This window comes from Silurus aristotelis, assembly GCF_946808225.1.
Source record: "Silurus aristotelis genome assembly, chromosome: 23".
Taxonomy (NCBI): Eukaryota; Metazoa; Chordata; class Actinopteri; order Siluriformes; family Siluridae; genus Silurus; species Silurus aristotelis.
The window spans coordinates 14,921,777-14,942,998 of NC_139596.1; the positions used below are offsets into that span (position 1 = coordinate 14,921,777).

Sequence of the window (21,222 nt, forward strand, 5' to 3'; positions counted from 1 at the left end):
TTTGAAAGCTTGTGTTTATTGCATGAGTATGAGACGCTGGTTTGTGTAGGAGTTGCTGCAGCACCAGAAGGAGTTGCAGACACTGCGGAAGGAAAATGAGGAGTTTAGGGAGACTCAAGGTCAGGCCAGTGCTTATGAAGCTGAATTGGAGGCTCAGCTGCAAGAAAGTGACTCCAAGGCCAGCCAGCTGGAGGAGGAGCTGAGTCGATTGCACCGACTCAGTCAGGTACAGTATGTTTCATAAACGCTTTATGATTGTAAGTAATTAGATATTATCTAGCAGGTTTTTCGAGCTGATGTCAGCACAAGGGTTGCAAAGGGGCAGAAATTCTCCACTAAATTTCTAAACTTGCCATGGGAACATGATCTGGGAAAATATTATTTGCATTTAACATTTGTGCACTGAATCACCTGCAGTCATTGTTCTGTTGCTTCTAGCTGGAGCATTCTGCGCTGCAGGCGGAACTGCAGAAGGAGAGACAGGCTAAGGAGAACGCACTGGTTCAGCTACAGCTAGCTGCAGAGAGTGAACTGGAGAACGCTGATCTCCTGGAAGAGCTCAACACGCTTCAGGTGTGTTGTTATAGTACACGCTCTGGTTATAGCATTTGTCTTCAAATGTACTTAAGTATCCAAATTCTTGTATTCTTTTTGTCACAAGACTCTTTGCGTAATCAATTTAGTTTATGTGAAAAGACTCTAATGTTACTCTTAACACCAACCTGCGAATAGAATGATATTAATAAATCAGACACTGATTGATATTTATTACAATTATCATGAGCCCAAATCCATCTAAGTTTAAGTCAGGAGTTTTCTCTATCATTGCTTCCTCTTTAAATGTTCTGCTTGCTTTTAAACTGATGCTGAACTGTATGTTGGTGATAAGTAGATGCACCAAGCGCCAATCAAACCAAAACAGAACGCACGCTCGACCTTGATTGGTGGCTTTTTTATCTGCTCATATAAAAAAAGGAACGACTGATTTCACAAAATGTAGTAGATAAAAATGAAAATCTATTTGACTTTTATTTAAGTCAAAGAAATGTACTGAAGTTACAGTAAAAAACTCCCCATATGGAAAAACTTCAGTAAAGTACAGATACGTGAAAAAGCTTAAGTACAGTAACTGTGTGTGATGCAGCCCTTGTCTCTTTTTTTGGGTTTGACCAGTAAGGAGCACAACAGTTTGAACTGAAGTATATTTCAGTGCCGAGCTGAAAGAAACCGGGATCGATGAGCAATAATCTGGAACATTTTTAGCTCTTGAGTAAACATAATTAGCTTTCTATCAGTGCTGTTATGGTTACCGGAAAGACCAAGGTTGAAATGAGCCTTATCTGTTTGCTCTTGAAATGCCTGACTGAGCTCCACTAAAATGATCTTCTCTGAGCTGCTGTTTACTTTTCACCATGATGCGTCCGTGTGTTACTGCAGAGGGAGAAAGGTATTCTAATGGAGAAGGTCAGTATCTTGCAAAAAGACTTGCAGCAGGTCAAGAAGGAGCTGCTGTGCCCCAAGCAGGTGGCCAGAAGTTTGCAGGGGCTGACAAGATTCATTGCCACAGGATCGGGGGAAGTAAGGTATGATATCACGACAGCTTAATGACCAACAGGAATGAAGATATTTATTAAGCTGAGCAGAAATCGTGTGAATGTGGGTTCATCAGAGTGAATGCAGAAGGAGATGTGCTGAGTGAAAGCTTGGCTGAACTGCAGAAAGAGCTTCAGCGCACGGTATCTGCTGCTTTGAGAGACCGGGATGAGGCCCAGAGGGCTCAGGATAGGCTGACACGTGAGCTGGGCATTCTCCGAAACAGGCTTACACACTATCAGCAGAAATACCAGAGTGCATGTGAAGAGGTTCAGCAGGCCAGGGTGAGTGGATCATTTGCAGTCGAAGATTACGAGATTGAAGTCGTAGCAATATGAGAATGAAGTTGTAATATTTTGAGAAAAGATATAGAGAGATACTGCTGCTCTTGTGCCTCCTGCAGAGATCTGCATCTTCCTCTTTATAGGGTCCAAAAGTGAGTAAAGCTAAAAATGAAAAACCACGTGGCATCAGCCAAATGCAAAAAAAGAAATAAATAAATGAGAATCAACATCTCAACTCCGAATAGCACGCAGATGTAACTATCAAAATCTTTGGAGTCGACCACTTTTCGCCATTTAGGATTTCACACAAGAGGAGATTTCTATTTTTTTCTTTTGAGAATTTTTTCTTTGGAATAAATAAAGTTTCCACTGCTACATAACTGATCCAGTGACTAATTATAACTCTGTGCTGATGCACCAAAACACAAAGAATTTCTTTATTGCTAAATACTAACCTGAAGTAGGATTTAACCCAAATCCTCCACATCTATATTATGCAAAACAGTTAAACGTTTCACACAATTCTATAATTTTTTTTTTCTAAATATTACCACTTTAATTTCGTAATTCTCCAACTTTATTCTCGAAAAATTTTGGATTTATTCTCATAATTTCGAACTTAATTCTCAAAATATTTCGAACTTAATTCTCAAAATATTTCGACTTAATTCTCAAAATATTTCGACTTAATTCTCAAAATATTTCAACTTAATTCTCAAAATATTTCGACTTAATTCTTAAAATATTGCGACTTAATTCTCAAAATTTTGCGACTATATTCTTGTATTGCTACTATTTTAATCTCGTACTATTTTAATCTTAGATTGTTTTCACCTACATCAGTACCTGACTTTACTAACACCCTTGTAGCTGAATGAGCAACAACCTTCGCAGGCACACTCCAGAATCTAGTGGAACATCTTTCCAGAAGAGTGGAAGACATTATCACAGCAAACAGAGATTAAATGCGGAATGGGTTGTACAAAAAAAACTTGTGAATGTTATGGTCAGATGTCCACAAACCTTTCTGTATAGTTTACTTAAACCAGCCCATCTGTTATCAACATCTACACCAAGTCACATAGATCCCACTTTTCTTCAGTCTGATATTTGATTTGAATATTACATATGACCTGTGTCTGTATTTATTATTATTTTTGTTTGCATTTGGCTGCTGCCACATGGTTTTTAATTTGTAGCTTTACCCACTTTTGGCCTGTATAGGCAGCACAGAGACGTGAGGAAGATGCAGAGCTCCTCCAGTTAAGGGAGGAGATGCAGGAGGCACAAGAGCAGCAGTATTTAGCATTGCAGCGTCTGCAAGAAGCCGAGACTGAAAGAGATCGTCTGCACTTGGAGTTAGAGAAGCAAGACAAACAGGTAGTGTGAAAGCAGTGGATGGATTTATTTTTGGCATTTATAGAAGTTAGGAATGTGTACTATGAGCTTGGCTCAAATTTTTTTTAAAGCTAAACATTGAAAAGTTTTTCTCACACATTTAATCTGAGGTAAATGCGGATGAGACTCTAACACAAGAACAGCTAAAGTCCTTGGAGCTGGAGTTAGGAGAGCTTAGGAGATCCTTCACTATCGCCGATCAACTGGCTGCCGATCAGCTGAACGCTGCCAAGGACCAGCTTCGTTCTCTCCACAGCACAGTGCACAGGATCAATCAGGAGAGAGCAGAGGTACAAACACTGACCTCATTCAGTCCAAATTTGTGAGTAGGCACAGACATGATCACACTGCAGCTGTTTTAATGCTCATTCATCTTAACACATCCTGGATAACAACGATGCCAACTTGCCAAAGATGCCAGCATGCCAATTCCATGCAGAATTGATATTTTCTTTAAAACCTATCCAGCTCATTATATCCGCATGATGGTTTACCTTTTTTTTTTTTTGTCTGTAGCTTGGACATCTGACACATATTATAATTCATCATTTTGCCCCTGCATACCTTGCATTCATTTATTTTCTCCCGCTTGCCCTGCGTACCTTTTTAACTTAAAATTAATTCATCCAAATGTGCTGATACAGCTATAATTCAAGCAGTTTTGCATTAAACATTGAGCAGGCCTGGCGTTTATGACGTGTTGAATTTTCGAAAATTGGAGTAAATAATAAATGATGTAATCCCTTAATGTTGAAGTAATGTATTTAAATATTTAACCCTCTTGATTTAAAGTCTTAGCAGCCTTCTTTAGGCGTAAATTGGGATAAATAGTATCAACTGTGATCCAGTCACTCGAGGGAAAATTTGTATCAGGTTAAAATGAGGCTTTTGTGATTACAGGATGTAGAGAAGTTAGAAGAATCCAGGATGCAGGCTGCTCAAGCTATGCAAGATCTAACAAAGGCTGAGGCAGAAATACAGGTTCTGCAGAAGGTGCTTGAAGATGAGGTAAGTTAATGAATATACTAATAATGTATAGCCTTATTAAGGTATATATTTGACTGAATATAATTAGTAATAAAAGTATTCAGTAAGTAAAGTAGTGTCTCTGTATTTTTTGTTGTTTAGGTTCATGTTTCAGACACAGATGGCCTCAGTGGCCCACATGCCAGTATTCAGCAGCAGGAGTTAACCAGACTGTATCGATTGTTGAACAGGCAACAGGTTCAGACAAAAAGGCTTCGGAATCAGCTGGCTGAGGCACAGGAAGGTAGCACGTCGAATTACAGTTTAAATAAACCTTGTAATATTCAGAAAATCATCATCTTATTAATACTTCACTGCGTGTTTGTGTAGATAACAGTGGAAACCTGAATGAGCTACTTGATGAAATAGAAGCCCTTAGAGATACCCTGCTGCAGCAGAGCAATTACCTGTCCAGTTTTGGGCAAACACTACACACCGGTGGACACTGGCACTATGTCCCACCATACCAAGATGTAAGTCAATTTTATCAAGTTTATCCAGAGAGCTTTTCATGTCACAGCCAAAATAGGTCAAATATTTCCCATTATTTAATGTGATTCTAGGAGTGTAAGGGTGCACGTATTCGTACCAAACTATTTCTGTACAGGGCTTTCGGTACAGTGAACATTTGTACCAAAGGCGATCCTTTTTAGCCACGGCTTGCTCATCAGGGACAAATTTACACCATTCACCTTAACTGTTGATTTGTGTAAAGCTGCTTTGAGACAATGTCTGTTGTGAAAAGCGCTATACAAATAAACTTGACTTGACTTGACTTTTTACCTACAGGACATAGTTAAAATTTGAGTTCCCTCAAGAACGTGTTATTTATTATTAGGATTTTTATTCTAAAACATGAAAACACAACCATGCCGGGGTATAAAAAAGGAACTAGAGTTAGTGCAGAGTCAGTGTGGCTCCTCACTTCAGAACGAAAATTTCATTTAAATATAATGAAATATTCAAAAAAAGCTCCGAAATACTATTTGTAGTGCATTGTAAAACTCAGATTTTGTTTTGCGCATGAAGCATTTGCTTAATGAATATCTCTTATAAGGAGAAAATCCTGACAATTCTACATATCGAGGGAGTGAATAAATAAAGGCTGGAAGGAATGAAAATATTTGTTAAATTATGTTGAAATAAGTAGAACAGCGACAGTAGGAAAAGGAGAAGTGAAGCAGAGTGGAGGTTGGGGATGGTACTTTAAATGTTGGTACTATAACTGGTAAAGGGAGAGAGATAGCTGATATGATGGAGAGGAGAAATGTAGATATTGTATCTTGTGTGTTCAGGAGACCAAGTGGAAAGGGAGTAAGGCCAGGAACATTGGAGGTGGGTTAAAACTGTTCTGTCATGGTGTGGATGGAAAGAGAAATGATGTAGGGTTGATTCTGAAGGAAGAGTACAGTAAGAGTTTAGTGGAGGTGAAGAAAGTTTCTGATAGGGTGATGAACATGAAGCTCAAAGTTGAAGGGGTGATGATAAATGTCATCAGTGTTTATGCTCAACAAGTGGGTTGTGAGATGGAGGAGAAGGAAAACTTCTGGAGTAAGTTAGATGAAGTGGTAGAAGGCATACGTAGGAATGAGCGATTGGTGTTTGGGGCAGTAGGAACGACTGACTGGTTCAAGGTGGAGGTGGGACTGCATCAAGGATCGGCTCTGAGCCCTTTCCTTTTGTTTCTGTTACACCAGTATGTAATTCTATTAGTTCATTTATTTAGTGGATGTATAAAATGACACCTCATTATTATATGTTTAAATGCTATATGTTTTCCTTCCAGCACCCCAGTATCGGTTCTCAGGCTACACAGGACTCTGGCCTGGGTTCTCAGTATGTCCCATCAGCCCACCGAGGAAAGCGTTCCAGTAGCCATCATCACAAAGAGACAAGACCATCTGCCAAATCAGGATATTGGGTTTATTCTCCACAGTCACAGGACCAACAAAAACAAGGGAAAAGAGGTAATTTATGTTGCCTGTTTACATGAATTGACTCTTTCTGATACTTTCTGAATGTAAACATAAATCATTTTCTCATCCCTGTTCCTATAGAGTCGTCATACATAAACAGCGATGCTGAGAGTGACGTTGATGGTGTTAGAGGAACTCATTTCACACCTCCACCAGGGTCGATTATCTACACTGTGCCCCCTAATGGCGTCCATGTTCCCCCTGGCATGGTCATCTACGCTCCTCCTGTACCAGGGTTGACTGTGGGCCCTGGTGCAGTGTTGTATGGTCCTCCACCTGAGGGGGTCAGGCTGGTTTACGGCCCTCCACCCAGTGGTCTACATATTCCTCTAATTCCTAATGGCACTCTACACTGCAATGTGCCTGGCCATCTGGAGATGGTGAGAAACAGTGCATTTTATCAGCCGCTTGAAATATATATAAGGTAGAATGTACTACCTAGTATACACTACCTAGTATACACTACGATATTAGGGTTTAATTAGTAAATAAGCAAGTCATATTGGAATGTTATTTGAAACAGAGAAATAAAAACATTTAGTTGTCTGTTTATGTTTCTAGCAACAAGCAAACATTTTAAATTTTGAATGAATGCAGAGGGAAATATATTTAGCAGGTTTTGTTGTAACTAAACGTCTGCTTCCTTTTTTAATTATTCTTATGTATGTTGTCTGAGGAAATCATCAGAATATTTAACTTTTTTTTTCCTGTCAGGCCGTAATATCATGTGATGCTGGTCATGACTGAGTGCTCTTCTGTGTACTTGAGTCATGAGGCTGGTGATTAAGTGTGGGCTTTTTGTTCTTCAGACGCACTCTGCAAGGGTGGTAGATCGCTCTTTAAGGGTGGAGCAGTCAGACAGAGTTGCACATGAGCTGGAACTCCTCAGGCTGGAGGAGCAGAGAGCTGACTTGCAGATGGAGCTTAAAGAGCTGCGAGGAGCTGTGAACCGACTTCAGCGCCACAAGTCAGGAAGAACAAACCTCCGTATAGTCTCCACATTTCTCTCACACCTGCTCTCCTTCTCTATATATCTCACACACCCACTCTTATTCTCCATATATCTCACACACCTGCTTTCATTCTCCATATATCTCTTACACCTGCTCTCCGTCTCCATATATCTCTTACACCTGCTTTCATTCTCCATATATCTCACACACCTGCTTTCATTCTCCATATATCTCTTACACCTGCTCTCCGTCTCCATATATCTCTTACACCTGCTCTCCTTCCCCATTTATCTCTCACACCTGCTCTCAGTCTCCATATATCTCCCACACCTGCTCTGTCTCCATATATCTCTCACACCTGCTCTCAGTCTCCATATATCTCACACAACCTGCTCTTAGTCTCTATATATCTCACACACCTGCTCTCAGTCTTCTTATGTCTCTCACACCTGCTCTCATTCTCCATATATCTCACACACCTGCTCATATTCTCCATATATCTCTCACACCTGCTTTCATTCCCCATATATCTCACACACCTGCTCATATTCTCAATATATATCTCTCACACCTGCATTCATTCCCCATATATCTCACACACCTGCTTTCATTCCCCATATATCTCACACACCTGCTCATATTCTCCATATATCTCTCACACCTGCATTCATTCCCCATATATCTCACACACCTGCTTTCATTCCCCATATATCTCACACACCTGCTTTCATTCCCCATATATCTCTCACACCTGCTCTCATTCTCCATATATCTCACACACCTGCTCTTATTCTCCATATATCTCTCACACCTGCTTTCATTCCCCATATATCTCACACACCTGCTTTCATTCTCCATATATCTCACACACCTGCTCTTATTCTCCATATATCTCTCACACCTGCTTTCATTCCCCAAATATCTCACACACCTGCTTTCATTTTCCATATATCTCTTACACCTGCTCTCCTTCTCCATTTATCTCTCACACCTGCTCTCAGTCTTCATATATCTCCGACACCTGCTCTGTCGCCATATATCTCTCACACCTGCTCTCCTTCTCCATATATCTCTCACACCTGCTCTCCTTCTCCATATATCTCTCACACCTGCTCTCAGTCTCCATATATCTCACACAACCTGCTCTTAGTCTCTATATATATCTCTCACACCTGCTCTTAGTCTTTATATATCTCACATACCTGCTCTTAGTCTCTATATATCTCTCACACCTGCTCTCAGTGTTCATATAACTGCTCTCACAGCTCCCCTCCATCTACACACTACTCTGTCTTTACAATGCTCTCATACCTGCTCTCAGTTTCCATAATACTCTCGGTCTCCAAATACTCACATTTGCTAGAGAGCACAGGCATCTTCTATCTGCCTTAAAATGGTTTTACACACACGCTTGCTCTCAAAATACTCACAAATTCATGCAAAAAGTTGGTACCATCTAATCTTGCATTTGGCAGGACTGTATTTAAAAGCTATTTGATTTGTTCAGATGTATAGTTGGTTATTGTTATAAAATCTTGTACTGGTGTTCTAGTTGGTCCAGAAACATTGTGGTCCAAATACTTGTAATACTACACTGATCATTTAATGATCATATAAACCATTATATCCAACCAAGTTATATATTATGTGATTCATACAGGTAGTGTATTTATATACACTACTTATATACACGTTTTAGCTATAACCACACTTTGGTTGTGTCTGAGGACAGGAGGCTGTTGGAGAGTTCAGTGAGCCGTGCAGAAGAGGACACTGTAATGGGTGAGGTGGAAGGTCTGGAGAAATCTGTCCTCAAACGCCGGACCGAGGTTCGAGATCTAGAGCACCTGCTGGCGGAGGCTGAAGCAAACCTGAAGGATATCAGAATTAAGGTCTGCCATTATCATTCCTCACCACATTTTAGTAGGAGACTTCAAATCGCAAGTATATATGATTTTTACATGATTATTTACTTGTATATGTAGACCAGAGACACTAAGCAGCACTACAGTGAATCCGAGAGGCGGTTAAAAGAGTCGGAATGTGAGCTTGCGGAGATTAAACTGCAAACCCAGGATAGTAGCAGGCAACTAGTACACACCAAACAACAGCTCCGGTATGATGTTAACCAAATATTCAATCCTCTAACATTTATTTTACATAAGTCTGGCTTCGATTAATATTGCCCTTTTCCCACAGGGATCTTCAAGACGAGGTAAAGGATCTGCAGAGACGTAAGCAAGATCAGGAGAACACCCTAAAACAGATGGAAAAAGTGATTGCCGCTCGAGATGCAGAGTTTAATGAAGTCAACAGAAATCTGCAGAGAGTTAATGACATGTAAGTCCTTCTGGTTTAATGACAATTATCGTTTTTTTGTCTTTTTCACTTACCAAAATGTCTGTGTGGTGTTAAGAATCGAGGACAAGAATCGAGTGCTGAGAGAAACACAGAGCCATGAAGCAAATCTTTTTATGGGATTCAGGGAGTCTGAGGATATTATACACACCCGCAGAAAAGAGCTGGAACATCTAAACACCCAGGTAATGTTAAAGGTGCCTCATTAGAGTGCAGTTGATTATTGTGGGTCTTAATCTGGTAAACAAACAAAAGTATGCATAGACACATTGCTCATCTCTAATACTAATATGTAGTTAGCAATATATTAGTTCTAATTAGAGGTCGACCGATTAAGGGTTTTACCGATACTGATAGCTAGGTTGGATCGTACTTGTTGATAGCCAATTAATCAACTGATGGAACCGATAAAATTGATCCTAGATTTGGGGAAAAAAAACAACACTCCATGTAAAATAATACTGAACTTTAATACAATAATAAAAACGAATCAAAACAGTACTGAATCATTAAAATATTCTAAATGAAATAAATATGAATATATTAATTATATTAATAAATATTGCGGAAAAGATATGCATTCAAACTGAAACAAAGTAACACTCCAGATAAATTATAGCAGTTACATCCAAAATGAATAATAATAATATGAAAATATGATTATGAAAATAATCACCTCTAGAGGCCACTCTGATGCTGACAACTCTGACAACCCGGAAAAACTATCACTTTGAATTTTTTTCGGATAATTCCAGCAATCTAATAATTGTCAGAATGTATAAATTGGGCAAAATCATTTTCATTATCATTTTCAAAATCAGTCATCAGTCTTTTGTCGTATTTTGCTACAAGGTTGCTAATATCCAGTAAGAGCTCAGTTTGACATTGTACTTCTTTATTTCTACACAAGTTGAATAAGTACATACTTATTTGCATACACATGTTGCTCAGTTCTAGCTCTCTACCTTATGTGTTTGTATGTTTGTGTGGGTGTGTGTAGGTGCTGCTGCAAAAGGAACAGCTGACTTTGCTGGGTCGGAAGCTCGAGCAGTGGCGGGAAGAGGAGGGCATTGTGAGGTCAAACGTGGAAAAGCACAGGCAGAGTCTGGTGGAGGTGCTGAGGCAGGGAGAGGGAGATGCCCACAGTCTGCAGCAACACATTAAGGTTGATAGTTCTAACAGTTATAAGAGCCACCAAGTCTTATACCACCAAGTCTGTTGGTCAGAACTAAATCAGAACTATAAAATTGGCACACACACCCACACACACACACACACAAACACACCAAATCTGCTGTGTGTGCATATATAACCCTAACCCTATATGCAACATTTTAACACTAGCACAATGCAAAGCAATTCCAGCTACAGGTTTACAGCATTCTGTAATGTTTTCTGATATCTGTGCTTTTCCATATTTATCTGTCTGCAGTAGTAAGACAGAAAAATTTTAATTGTGTCCACTGAAAAAGTAGTCCAGTCTCTGAAAGGACACATGATACAGATTATAATCCTAATAAAGTTATAAAGATTGACTGAATCAGTAAACTGGACATGTGTGAACTTTGATTGAATAGTTTTGTGTATTTTCTTATAATGGAAACAATTGCTCTTGTGTTTAGGAGCTGCGTGTGGATGTCCAGTCTCTAGCTGTGCAAAAGGGAGAACTGGACTCCCAGCTGTCTGAAAGAAGAGGAAGACTGGCCCAGTATAAAAAGGAGGAGAAGAAAGTTCAGGAAAAAGTGAAGAATCAGCATGCAGTGATCAACAAGCACAAAGCAGGTGAGGATGAAGCACGTCTGCATATTGCGTATTAACTGATACACTCAGGGTACGGTGAAATGCAGTTCAGCTTGATACATTACACATCAGGGTGAACACATGCAGATGTTGTGAATGGGCAATTCGCTTTCTGTTTGTAGTTATCCTAAGAAAAATTCCCCACTATGATGTTAAAAATCATGATTCGGGTACTCATTCTAAAATCCACCAGCTGTTGTACTACACATCTTCTTGTATCCACTCAGATTGGTTTATTGTAGAATATTTTTTACTTTACTCTTCGTTAACGATTAAATAGCATACGCACGCCACCGTCCAGAACGTAGATATCTTCAAGGTTTTTCGTTTTGTAACATCTGATGCAAAATTTTTGGAAAGTTTATTTTGGTTTATCTATAAAATAAAGGCCATGGAACAGTGTGCAAGGGTTGTGCAAACACTATATGCCCAGTTTATAGACACATGACCACCACTGGTACTTCACCAAATTGTTGCCCCACTGGAAAGCATTTCACTAGATAGAATGTGTGCTGCAGCATTACAATTTCTCTTCACCTCAACTAAGAGACCGAACTGTGCTTGAACATGACTGAGTGACTGCACAAAGCGATATCAATGGCTTGAAAAGTAAAATAACTCAGTTGTGCTGTACAGAGCTCTAAACTTAACCCCACTAAACACCTTTGGATTTAAGTGGAACTCGGGCTGCACCCCAGAACCTCTTCCCCCAACATCCCAACATCGGAGAATGAAAGAAAAGAAAGGTTTATACTGCAATGATACAGCGCTCCTGGAGCACAGAGTGTTAAGGGTCTTGCTCAGGGGCCCCAACAAGTGGCAGTTTGGTGATACCAGGGCTTGAAACACTACCTTCTAATCAGCAACCCAGAGCCTTACCCACTGAGTTTCCAGTTCCCCAGTGTCTGACCTCACTAATGTTCCTGTGGTTGATAGAGAAAACCCAAAAACATTCATCACTTTTAAAATGCATTATAGATTCAGACTCCGGGAATAAAGTGACTCCAGTATGTTCCTGTTGAATTTTGGTGCATTTAGGTTTGAGTAACATCCAGAATAAATTAAGCTGCAAGTGGTGTGTGTGTTCATATAGAGCTTTTTTTCTGTAGATTCAGTACTAAATGTAGAACAGTGAGTCATTTATATGTGTGTTTTTTCTTTTCAATACTTAAATATTATTAAAACATCTGAAGGAAATTCATTCCTAAGGTTGAGTCCGGATAGAATCCTCATGACTATTTCAGGAGCTTGTGTTTTCTCTGTATATGCAGAGCTGAAGCATATCCTGGACATGATCCAGTTGGAAGGTGTGGAGCTAGAGAGATTAAAGGTTCAGCACAACCAGAAACTGGACCAGCTGGAGAAGAGCCAGGAAACATTGCTGCAGGTGAGATTTAAACCATTTAATGGCAGAATTTTCTGATTCTTTTAATTCCTGATTTCCTGCTTTTTTTTTTTTTTCTCCTGTCGTTTTTTTGTTATAAAATAGTAATGTTCTTCCATCATTTGCTAAATATTAGAGGTGGACCGATGGATTTTTACCGATATATAAAATATTAATTAACAAATGTAATTGTATAAATAACAAATTATAAATAATAAACGTAATTTAGCGCACTCCGTGCAGCGCACAGTCTCGTGTAAAAACAAACAGCTCGTGGCGTCGGTGTTTCGCCTCTAGAGGCCGCTATCGCAATGACGGCGTACCTTCTCAGCCGCTCCAGAAACTGCCGCAAGCCGGAAAAAATATCAGTATAGATCGGTGCCGATTAATCAGCAACACAGATGAAATGGTCGACCTCTAATAAATTTATATATATATATATATATATATATATATATATATATATATATATATATATATATATATATATATATATATATATATAATTATTATTATACTTTTTATTATTAGTATTATTATTATTATTGTAATACTTTTTTTTTCTTTTTTCCCCCCCAATTTTAGCACTGCTAAGAAACTGTTATGGTGGAATTGGTATGTTTTGCATTGCAGGTGCGTTTGGAACTGCAGGAGGTGGAGAAGGAGCGGCAGGAGCAACTGGCTGAGCGAGAGAGGCACCGGAGGCTGCAGGAGCAGGAAATCCTGACATTGAAAGAGCAGACTGATGCTGCAGCCATAGAGAGGGGCAGTCTGCTGGAGCAGTGCACAAGCCTGGAGGCCCGTCGCTTACATGCCCAGCGGTACGAGCTCTAATGACTTACCTGTTCTGTGTATTTTTAGTGCGACTGCTGCATTTGCACTTGCAATGATCAACAGCAGTGTTTGCTTTGCGAGCTTTCAACACTGCTATCTGACGTGGCAGATGTCAGGAAACGGCAGAGGAGGGGGTTCGCAAAGCCGAGGCAGAGTTGCTGAAGCTACAGGCAGAGCTGACCAAGCTGAAGCAGGAGCAAAGACATACCCAGAGTATACAAGAAGAGATGAGCAGAGATGCGGCAACAACCCAGAAACAACTAAAAGGTTGAATCTTATAAAGATATGATGTTTATATGAAGAGATCAAATAAGATATTTTGTGCCAGTACAAGAATCAATGCTTAATAGACCCTAGAGTTATTAATGAAAAAATATAGATGTGTGAATGTGACAAATATGTGTTATACACGGTACATAAATGCAGCAGACTTCATTATTTTGGTGTTTCAGCTGATTTAAAATCTAGAAGAGTAGGTCAAGATGCAAACACTTCTGCAAAGTGCACCTTCTGGAAGAGGAAAAGGAGCCCTAATTTTGCTATATGTGAACATGATGTGTATTCCATTTGTTTTTTGCTCCCTACAGAGAAATCTAAAGATCTGAAAAAACTAAAGGAAGATATTGCAGACTCAACGATTCAGCTGGAGAAAATCAGAAAGGTGCGTATCAAATTTCACCAGTGTGTTTAATCTGAGTGTAAACTGTTAAAGAGCGTCTGGTTATACTGGACATTTTATATAGTAAGAAAAGAAATACAAAAGTATATATGGACAAAAGTATTGGGACACCTGACTTTTCCTGCTACATGTGGTTCTTCTTCAAACTCTTACCCCAAACCTGGAGGCACACAATTGTATAGGACGTCTTTGGATGCAGTAAAATTAAAAATTTCGTTCACTTGAACTCGGAAACCCGAATCTGTTCCAGCATGGCAATGCCCCTGTGCACAAAGCGAGCTCCTTGTAGATTTCCTTTACATGATTTGGAGAGGAAGATCGTAAGTGGCCTGCTATAGAGCTCTAATCTTAACCCCACTGAACACCTTTGGGATAAATTGGAACACTAACTGCACCCTGAACCTCCTCCTGCACTCAGAGTGAAGGGAGGAGTCGTAGCGAAACGAGATGAAAGTGGTAATACTTAGAGGAAAAATCACAGAATTGCGTTTCGTTGTTTCACATTAAATGCATGTGGAGGATCCACAGAGTGGCGTTCATGGAATTCGCCCAGTTCAGATGTTCTCTTTGCCAAATATTTATGGTAGAGCAGAAGTAAAACTCAAAGTGGTAGTGGTTTTTTTTGCAAAGAGGAGTGCTTCCCAGTGGGGCAGTGCCCCAGTGACAAGACTGTATTTGAGCTCGTGTGGAACTTGTAGAATCTCCTTATGAAACTTCTTACTTCTTTTCGTAATTTTGACTTTATTCCCTAAATATTATGACTTTATTCTTCTACTGCTACGATTTTATTCTAGTAATTTTGACTATTTTTAAAACATTTCGACTTCATTCTTGTACTGTTACCACTTTATTCTGGTAAGTTTAAATGTATTTATTTTTTATATTATGATTTAATTATAATTTTTTTAATATATATATATTATTCATTCGCATATTGCTACGACTTTAATCTCATAATCTAAGATTGAAATCTAAGGTTTTTTTACATGGCATAAAACGCTGTCATACGACAAGCCCAACACTTTAACCACTGAGCTGCCTTTTCCCCCGAATTGTTTTATTATTAAAAAAAAACGAAAAACCATTAATTATGCATTGCTTTTTGGTGCACAGGAGTTAGAAGATGCTCAGCGACAGCAAGATGAATTTGTGAAGCAGCAGCAGCACCAGAAGGCTGTGATACAGGACAAAATTCAGAGGAGACAACAACGAATAGACAAACTGGAACAGCAGCTGAAGGAGATTGAAGTGTCTGTGCAAAAGAAAGAAAAGCAGTTTGAGCGACAGGAAGAGGTAAAGTAGCTTTTTGTGAGGTTTGATCAAATAGCTGCTGGTTGCCATTTATACTGTGAATAAATGTATGGGGTATAAAGTTCATTATGACAATAGATGAAGCAGAGCGTATAGGATATTGTTTAGTCTTTTCATAATAAAAGAAGTTAGGATACTATCAGAACAGAACTATACTTAACAGAATTTCAATATTTAAGCACTCAAACTTTCATATTTTTAGGTTTCTTTTATTTATACTCAGTATGATATGCTTGACCCCGTTTACAGAATTTAACAGTTAAGGTGAGCGATGTGTATTTATCCCTGATGAGCTGCCATGGCAACTGTGCTAAGGAAAAACTCCCTTAGATGTTATGAGGAAGAAACCTTGAGAGAAACCAGACTCAAAAGTGGAACCCATCCTCATCTGGGTGAAAGCAAGAGTGTGATTATAGTCTTTAAACAATACAGAACACTGGAGAGTGAGAACTAACATGAGCACTGGAATGTAAGATTATAAGTAATGTTCCTTCTACAGTCTTATACAGTCATTTAAGATTATGGAACCAGGAGCTACTGAGCAACTCATAAAATAGTGAGATCTGAGATCATCATAGATCCAACACCAACTCCTCCATGCCAGAGCCTTTAAACACTCAAAAACGTCCAATGTCCAAACTCCACATGAGGTGGGATCCGAATTGCACCGTAAGTCTCTAGATAATTCGGGATGTTTGCGGGCATCTACTTCTTTAAAGGTCCACAATCTTCATGAGGTGGGACGTGGCTGGAGCTGGCATGAGAGTCACCATGATACCTCCTTATACATGCCGAGATTTTCCAACATTACAAAGTAAATTATGGAATAGTATTTTAAATAGCTCTTACAGCCACATAACGGTCTCTTCCTCTGTGCTTCTCATGTTATATACTGATGTCAGTAGAACTTTAGCTGGCAGATTTGGGCTGAATCTGAATTATGTGCTGTTGTCTAAATTGTGCTGATTGTTTGTGAACGGTTTGTAACTGTGTTTGATCATGATAACAAGTATATCAGAAAGCAATCTAAATTACTTTGAATGTGATTAAATAAGATCGCAGACATGCCCTGACTAAAATTCAGCAATTCAGAAAGCCCATGCATGGAGCACGGGTGGAGCATATGCATATATTTTTATTTACAGGGCACAGGAATGATTGGGGAAAGGGAGAAGTGAAGACGTGGAAGAGTGCGCTTTGCAGTTAGTTGGTTGTTGCTGGTTTGAGCTCGGAGGCGGGTTAGAATGGCGCCGTACTTGATCCGAGTCGATCGGTGCCAAGACCGCGCCTGGGGTAGTTGAAATCCTGTCCTGCCTGTACAGGTGGGTGCTCTGGAGCCTTGATATGTAGGGAGATCTAGAGAGAAAATAGAGAGAAAAATTCCATTAGTTTGGAGCCAGACATTTTTCAACTCGCTGTCTTACGTGGCTCCTTTTACACTCTTCACGTGACTCAGTAAGGTGAAAAGTTGCCGCTCTCCTTATTCGGCTCCAGCTGTGCCTCGTTGGGACTCTCTTCGTTCCTGCCATGTGAGCCGCAGCTCTCCACAACACGGGTGCTGAAGTGGCGCTGTCCGTTCAGCACCCATCTGGCAGTTGTGTTTGGAGAGCTTGCCTGTTACTGCGTGCAGGACGTTAGGCTGCCGTCACAATACACAATACATGCATCTATCTATCCATACATACATACAAACATAGATCCATGCATACATGCATACAAACCTCTATGCATGCATATAGATAGATAGATAGATAGATAGATAGATAGATAGATAGATAGATAGATAGATAGATAGATAGATAGATAGATAGATAGATAGATAGATAGATAGATAGATAGATAGATGCAAACATACATATGCATCCATATATACATACATACATACATACATACATACAAAAATACATACAGGTGCATCTCAGTAAATTAGAATATCAATAAAAAGATTTATTTAAGTAATTCAATACAAAAAAATTTAACTGGTATAATATATAGATTTATCACACACAGACTGATATATTTTAAATGTTTATTTCTTTTCATTTTGACGATTTTGGCTTACAGCTAATATAAACATGCATGCATAAGTATGTGTGTATATATACATATATAAAATTAGAGCAAGAAGTGTGTAAGGTACAATATATGTAAAGAAATGGGATAGAATACAGTAATACTAAAATGCAGTCATGTTTTTCTTTGACTGTAGCGTCTGATGATCCAAAAGCAGCAGAGTATCGAGTTTGAGGAGCTACAGCTGCGGCAGCAGGAGAAGCTACGGTCCCAGCTGCAGGCGTTAGAAGAAGCTCTGTCGAAGAGAGTGGAGAGAATGGAGCAGGTCACAGTTGCTGTGGAAGAGCTGGAAGAGCAGAGACGTATTTTGTTGGCAGATCAGCAGCAGTGTGCTTTCCTGCAGGACAGAGTGGCACAGCTCGGTGAGTTTTATTCCCCCATTAATACAGTCAGATGCTTTTACATTACCTTCTTACTGAAGTATCAGATCTTACTGACTTTTAATAATACCCACAATTATTTGTAGCCTGTTCGGTTGACCTCAAGGTCTATTTTCACTTTAGTGGTAAAAAGCAGGGATGTGTGTGTGTGTGTGTGTGTGTGTGTGTGTGTGTGTGTGTGTGTGTGTTTGTAGAGCAAAACCTAGCTGAGAGTGAGGCCAGGGTACGCGCCAGTACGGAGGAGCAAAGAGAAGCAAAAGAGGAACTCGAGGCCTGCCGCTCTGACGTCCAGATTCTCCAGAGCGCTCTCGCCACCGAGAAGGAGCGTGCAGAAGCTTTGATCAGCCGCAGTCTCGCAGACAGAGAGAAACTGGCTGAGGTGAGAGCTTTTTAAAATCAAATATTCCAGAAGAATCTCTGTTCTGGTTTACTCCTGCTTACTCCCTACATGTGACCACCCGCACATGAAAACTCTGCTCATCAGACCTTATATCTTGGAAACAAGTGATTGGTCGATTTTTGGGTATAAATGAAATGATAAAATCATTGAAATAGTTTTTCTTGATATCTTCCTTTCAGTATAAAGTGTATTCTGGGGATATTCGAGGGATACAGATTTGCAATAAGGACTAGACTCGATTGAAGCATCCATGTCCACATTTTTGGTGTCTAGTCCTTTTTACTTATACAGAACAGAAAAATAACGATTTCTACACCTGCTCAGCTTTTTCATGATCTGCTTTTTGTTGATTGGTCATAAGTTCACTTGCATGAACACAGATTTAGTCTTGATTTCAAGTGTAGCATTTCCATTTGGAATCTGTTTCTGTTATTATAACATCATTAGCGTGAAAAATAATGAGTAAAAAATAAACCCACCACAGAGAGAGAGAGAGAGAGAGAGAGCAAAAATTATTAGATTCGTGGCCGACTGTATTAGTTACATTACAGAAAGAATGCCCACAAATTCTGTTAAATACGATATTTATGTTTACAGCTATGGAGCCGAGGAGAGGAGGGGAGTCACGAGCGAGACATTAAGGACACTGTGCGCTCCCTGAGAGCTGAAGTCCAAGCAGAACTGGACAGTGGGTTGAAAGAGCTCGAGCTGCAGCCCATGTACACTTCAGACATTGATGAGGAGAATCACATTATAGCGAATCCGAGAAAAGCAGCCCACAGCACCAGAGTACGAGCTGAGATTTACACAGAACACCACTTTATTAACGAATAGAAAATGAACGCTGACGAGTGTATTTATTCCTGTGTGCAGGACGAGCAGTGGCATGGAGAACTGCTGAGAGAGAAGCTGAAGCAACATGAAGATAATCTGAAGGTACAGCTGAAAGTCGCGCATATCATTTTTTGCAAAAAAAAGAAAAGAAAAAGGCTTACTAAAAGGTTCGCTTTGTGCACTTTTATCCACTGCAGGCGCAGCTGCGCAAATGCATGTTCTCCCAGCAGGAGGCACTGAGTCTGCGCAGGCAGCAGACCGAGGGAAGCATCCAGGGCCTGCGCAGGCGAGTAGACAAGCTGGACCAGCTACTGACCAATTCTGGCCATGATTTCCCATGGAGGGATTCCGACATCCTTCATAAATACGTGTGTGTAAGTAGAGTTTTAATACAAAGTAAAAAAAAATGATGCCGTCTGTATGTTGACCTTTAAGATGTAGTTTGGACAGTTAAAGGTCATTATATGGAGTTGTAACACAAGATAATGTGTATGGAAGAATAGAGGTAGCAAAATTCTATTTGAAATGTAATGTAATGTATTTCAATGTACATTTTCCATTACCATATGTTCAAAATTTGGTGCAAAATGAAAATTCTAATTGATTTATATCATTTATATTCGCCATCGGCGTCACGCTTTGTCTTATTGACCTTATATGACCTATTGACCTTTGAGTGTTGAAAAAGGCGCCTGTAAATAAAGCGCGTTATTATTTCCAACGGTAGTTTTAAATAAAATTACATGCTAATTTTAACGCTTTATAAGTTGCAAAAATAAAACGAAAGTGTATTACTAAAAAATTGATTGGCGATTACTAATAAATTAATTAATAAAGATTAATCGGTCAACCTCTAATATTTGTAGCATAATGCATTCCAAGCCAAATGTATAGCGAAAAGGTAGAAATATTGTTGTGCCTTTTTTTAATGCACTAAAATTCACGTAAAAAAAATAATAATTTAATTTATACCCCACTATGTCTTTAATTCGATGCGGTTTTAAGAAATTCGGAGCTGATCACACCCACTCTCCATCATGGCCAAGTCTGTTCCAAAGCTTCCCCGAGAAGCTGCCCAAGCACTGCTAATGGAAAATTACATTTAATTTCCATTTTGGATATTACATGTTAACTTTGCTACCTCAATGCTTCCACAAACGTTCACCTGGTAAAAGGTTTGATTCAAACGTTCGCAGTCAGACAGTGAGAGACGGCGGCAACGATGGGACAGAGAACGTTCCTCAAGTCCGATTAGGCTGGACCCTTCTATTCCTGAGAAAGACCAAACACACAAACACACACTGAACCAAGTTCACTGAAGTCCAACGCCTTCCCTCTGACTGGGTCTGTACATGAAGGAGATTCCCACAGACATCAGGTAGTGTCTTAGCACTTGTGAGTACATGATGAGGGAACATCTGATACACAGGTTTTCTACCTTAGAGCCAAAAATATATATATTATAATAATATATATATTATAATATATATATATATATATATATATATAAAAAAATTGTGTGTGTGTGTGAATTTTTATGATTTTTTTTGTATTCTTTTTTAGATATTAAAAATGTTTTGATAAAATAATGTGCCTCAAATCTGTGGTATACACAAGTGGTGTGAATTTGTACCATGACTGTTTGTTTTAATGCCCTTAATTTCTTAACGAATCCCTTTTATAAAGACTTTTGAAAATCCACTCCTTTTATTACGAAGTAAAATTATTTATTAGAGCACTTACCATTTTATACACACCTTTGTTACTTACATTTGACAAATTGCGTGCAATAAAACGTTTTTTTCATGATGAAACCTCTTTTCAGTTCAGTTCTTTCCGAAGGGTTCGCCGTCACAATCACGGTTGCAAACGTGGCGGAAAATCCACAGCAAATTTGCGGAAACTTTCTGTGGGAATTTTCTACTGGGGAATTTTTTGG

At 39.3% G+C, this 21,222-nt stretch overlaps 1 protein-coding gene across 4 annotated transcripts in view; it reads left to right on the plus strand.

Moving 5' to 3' along the window:
* The window catches only part of cntrl (centriolin), a 33,988-nt gene extending 12,891 nt beyond the window's left edge, over positions 1 to 21,097 (plus strand). For all 4 annotated transcript variants that reach the window (XM_083527636.1, XM_083527637.1, XM_083527638.1 and 1 more), the window contains 29 exons: positions 50 to 226; positions 439 to 573; positions 1,438 to 1,583; positions 1,670 to 1,877; positions 3,102 to 3,257; positions 3,386 to 3,565; positions 4,176 to 4,283; positions 4,404 to 4,545; positions 4,632 to 4,774; positions 6,088 to 6,268; positions 6,359 to 6,657; positions 7,087 to 7,244; positions 8,963 to 9,122; positions 9,216 to 9,346; positions 9,430 to 9,570; positions 9,647 to 9,773; positions 10,589 to 10,753; positions 11,211 to 11,370; positions 12,660 to 12,775; positions 13,406 to 13,593; positions 13,716 to 13,873; positions 14,194 to 14,267; positions 15,399 to 15,578; positions 17,806 to 18,031; positions 18,244 to 18,428; positions 19,047 to 19,238; positions 19,323 to 19,385; positions 19,481 to 19,657; positions 20,480 to 21,097. In XM_083527636.1, the coding sequence (XP_083383762.1) occupies positions 50 to 226; positions 439 to 573; positions 1,438 to 1,583; positions 1,670 to 1,877; positions 3,102 to 3,257; positions 3,386 to 3,565; positions 4,176 to 4,283; positions 4,404 to 4,545; positions 4,632 to 4,774; positions 6,088 to 6,268; positions 6,359 to 6,657; positions 7,087 to 7,244; positions 8,963 to 9,122; positions 9,216 to 9,346; positions 9,430 to 9,570; positions 9,647 to 9,773; positions 10,589 to 10,753; positions 11,211 to 11,370; positions 12,660 to 12,775; positions 13,406 to 13,593; positions 13,716 to 13,873; positions 14,194 to 14,267; positions 15,399 to 15,578; positions 17,806 to 18,031; positions 18,244 to 18,428; positions 19,047 to 19,238; positions 19,323 to 19,385; positions 19,481 to 19,657; positions 20,480 to 20,602 (4,599 nt within the window). In that variant the 3' untranslated portion in view covers positions 20,603 to 21,097. The remainder of the gene's footprint in view (positions 1 to 49; positions 227 to 438; positions 574 to 1,437; positions 1,584 to 1,669; positions 1,878 to 3,101; positions 3,258 to 3,385; positions 3,566 to 4,175; positions 4,284 to 4,403; positions 4,546 to 4,631; positions 4,775 to 6,087; positions 6,269 to 6,358; positions 6,658 to 7,086; positions 7,245 to 8,962; positions 9,123 to 9,215; positions 9,347 to 9,429; positions 9,571 to 9,646; positions 9,774 to 10,588; positions 10,754 to 11,210; positions 11,371 to 12,659; positions 12,776 to 13,405; positions 13,594 to 13,715; positions 13,874 to 14,193; positions 14,268 to 15,398; positions 15,579 to 17,805; positions 18,032 to 18,243; positions 18,429 to 19,046; positions 19,239 to 19,322; positions 19,386 to 19,480; positions 19,658 to 20,479) is intronic.
* Positions 21,098 to 21,222: the final 125 nt, after the last annotated feature.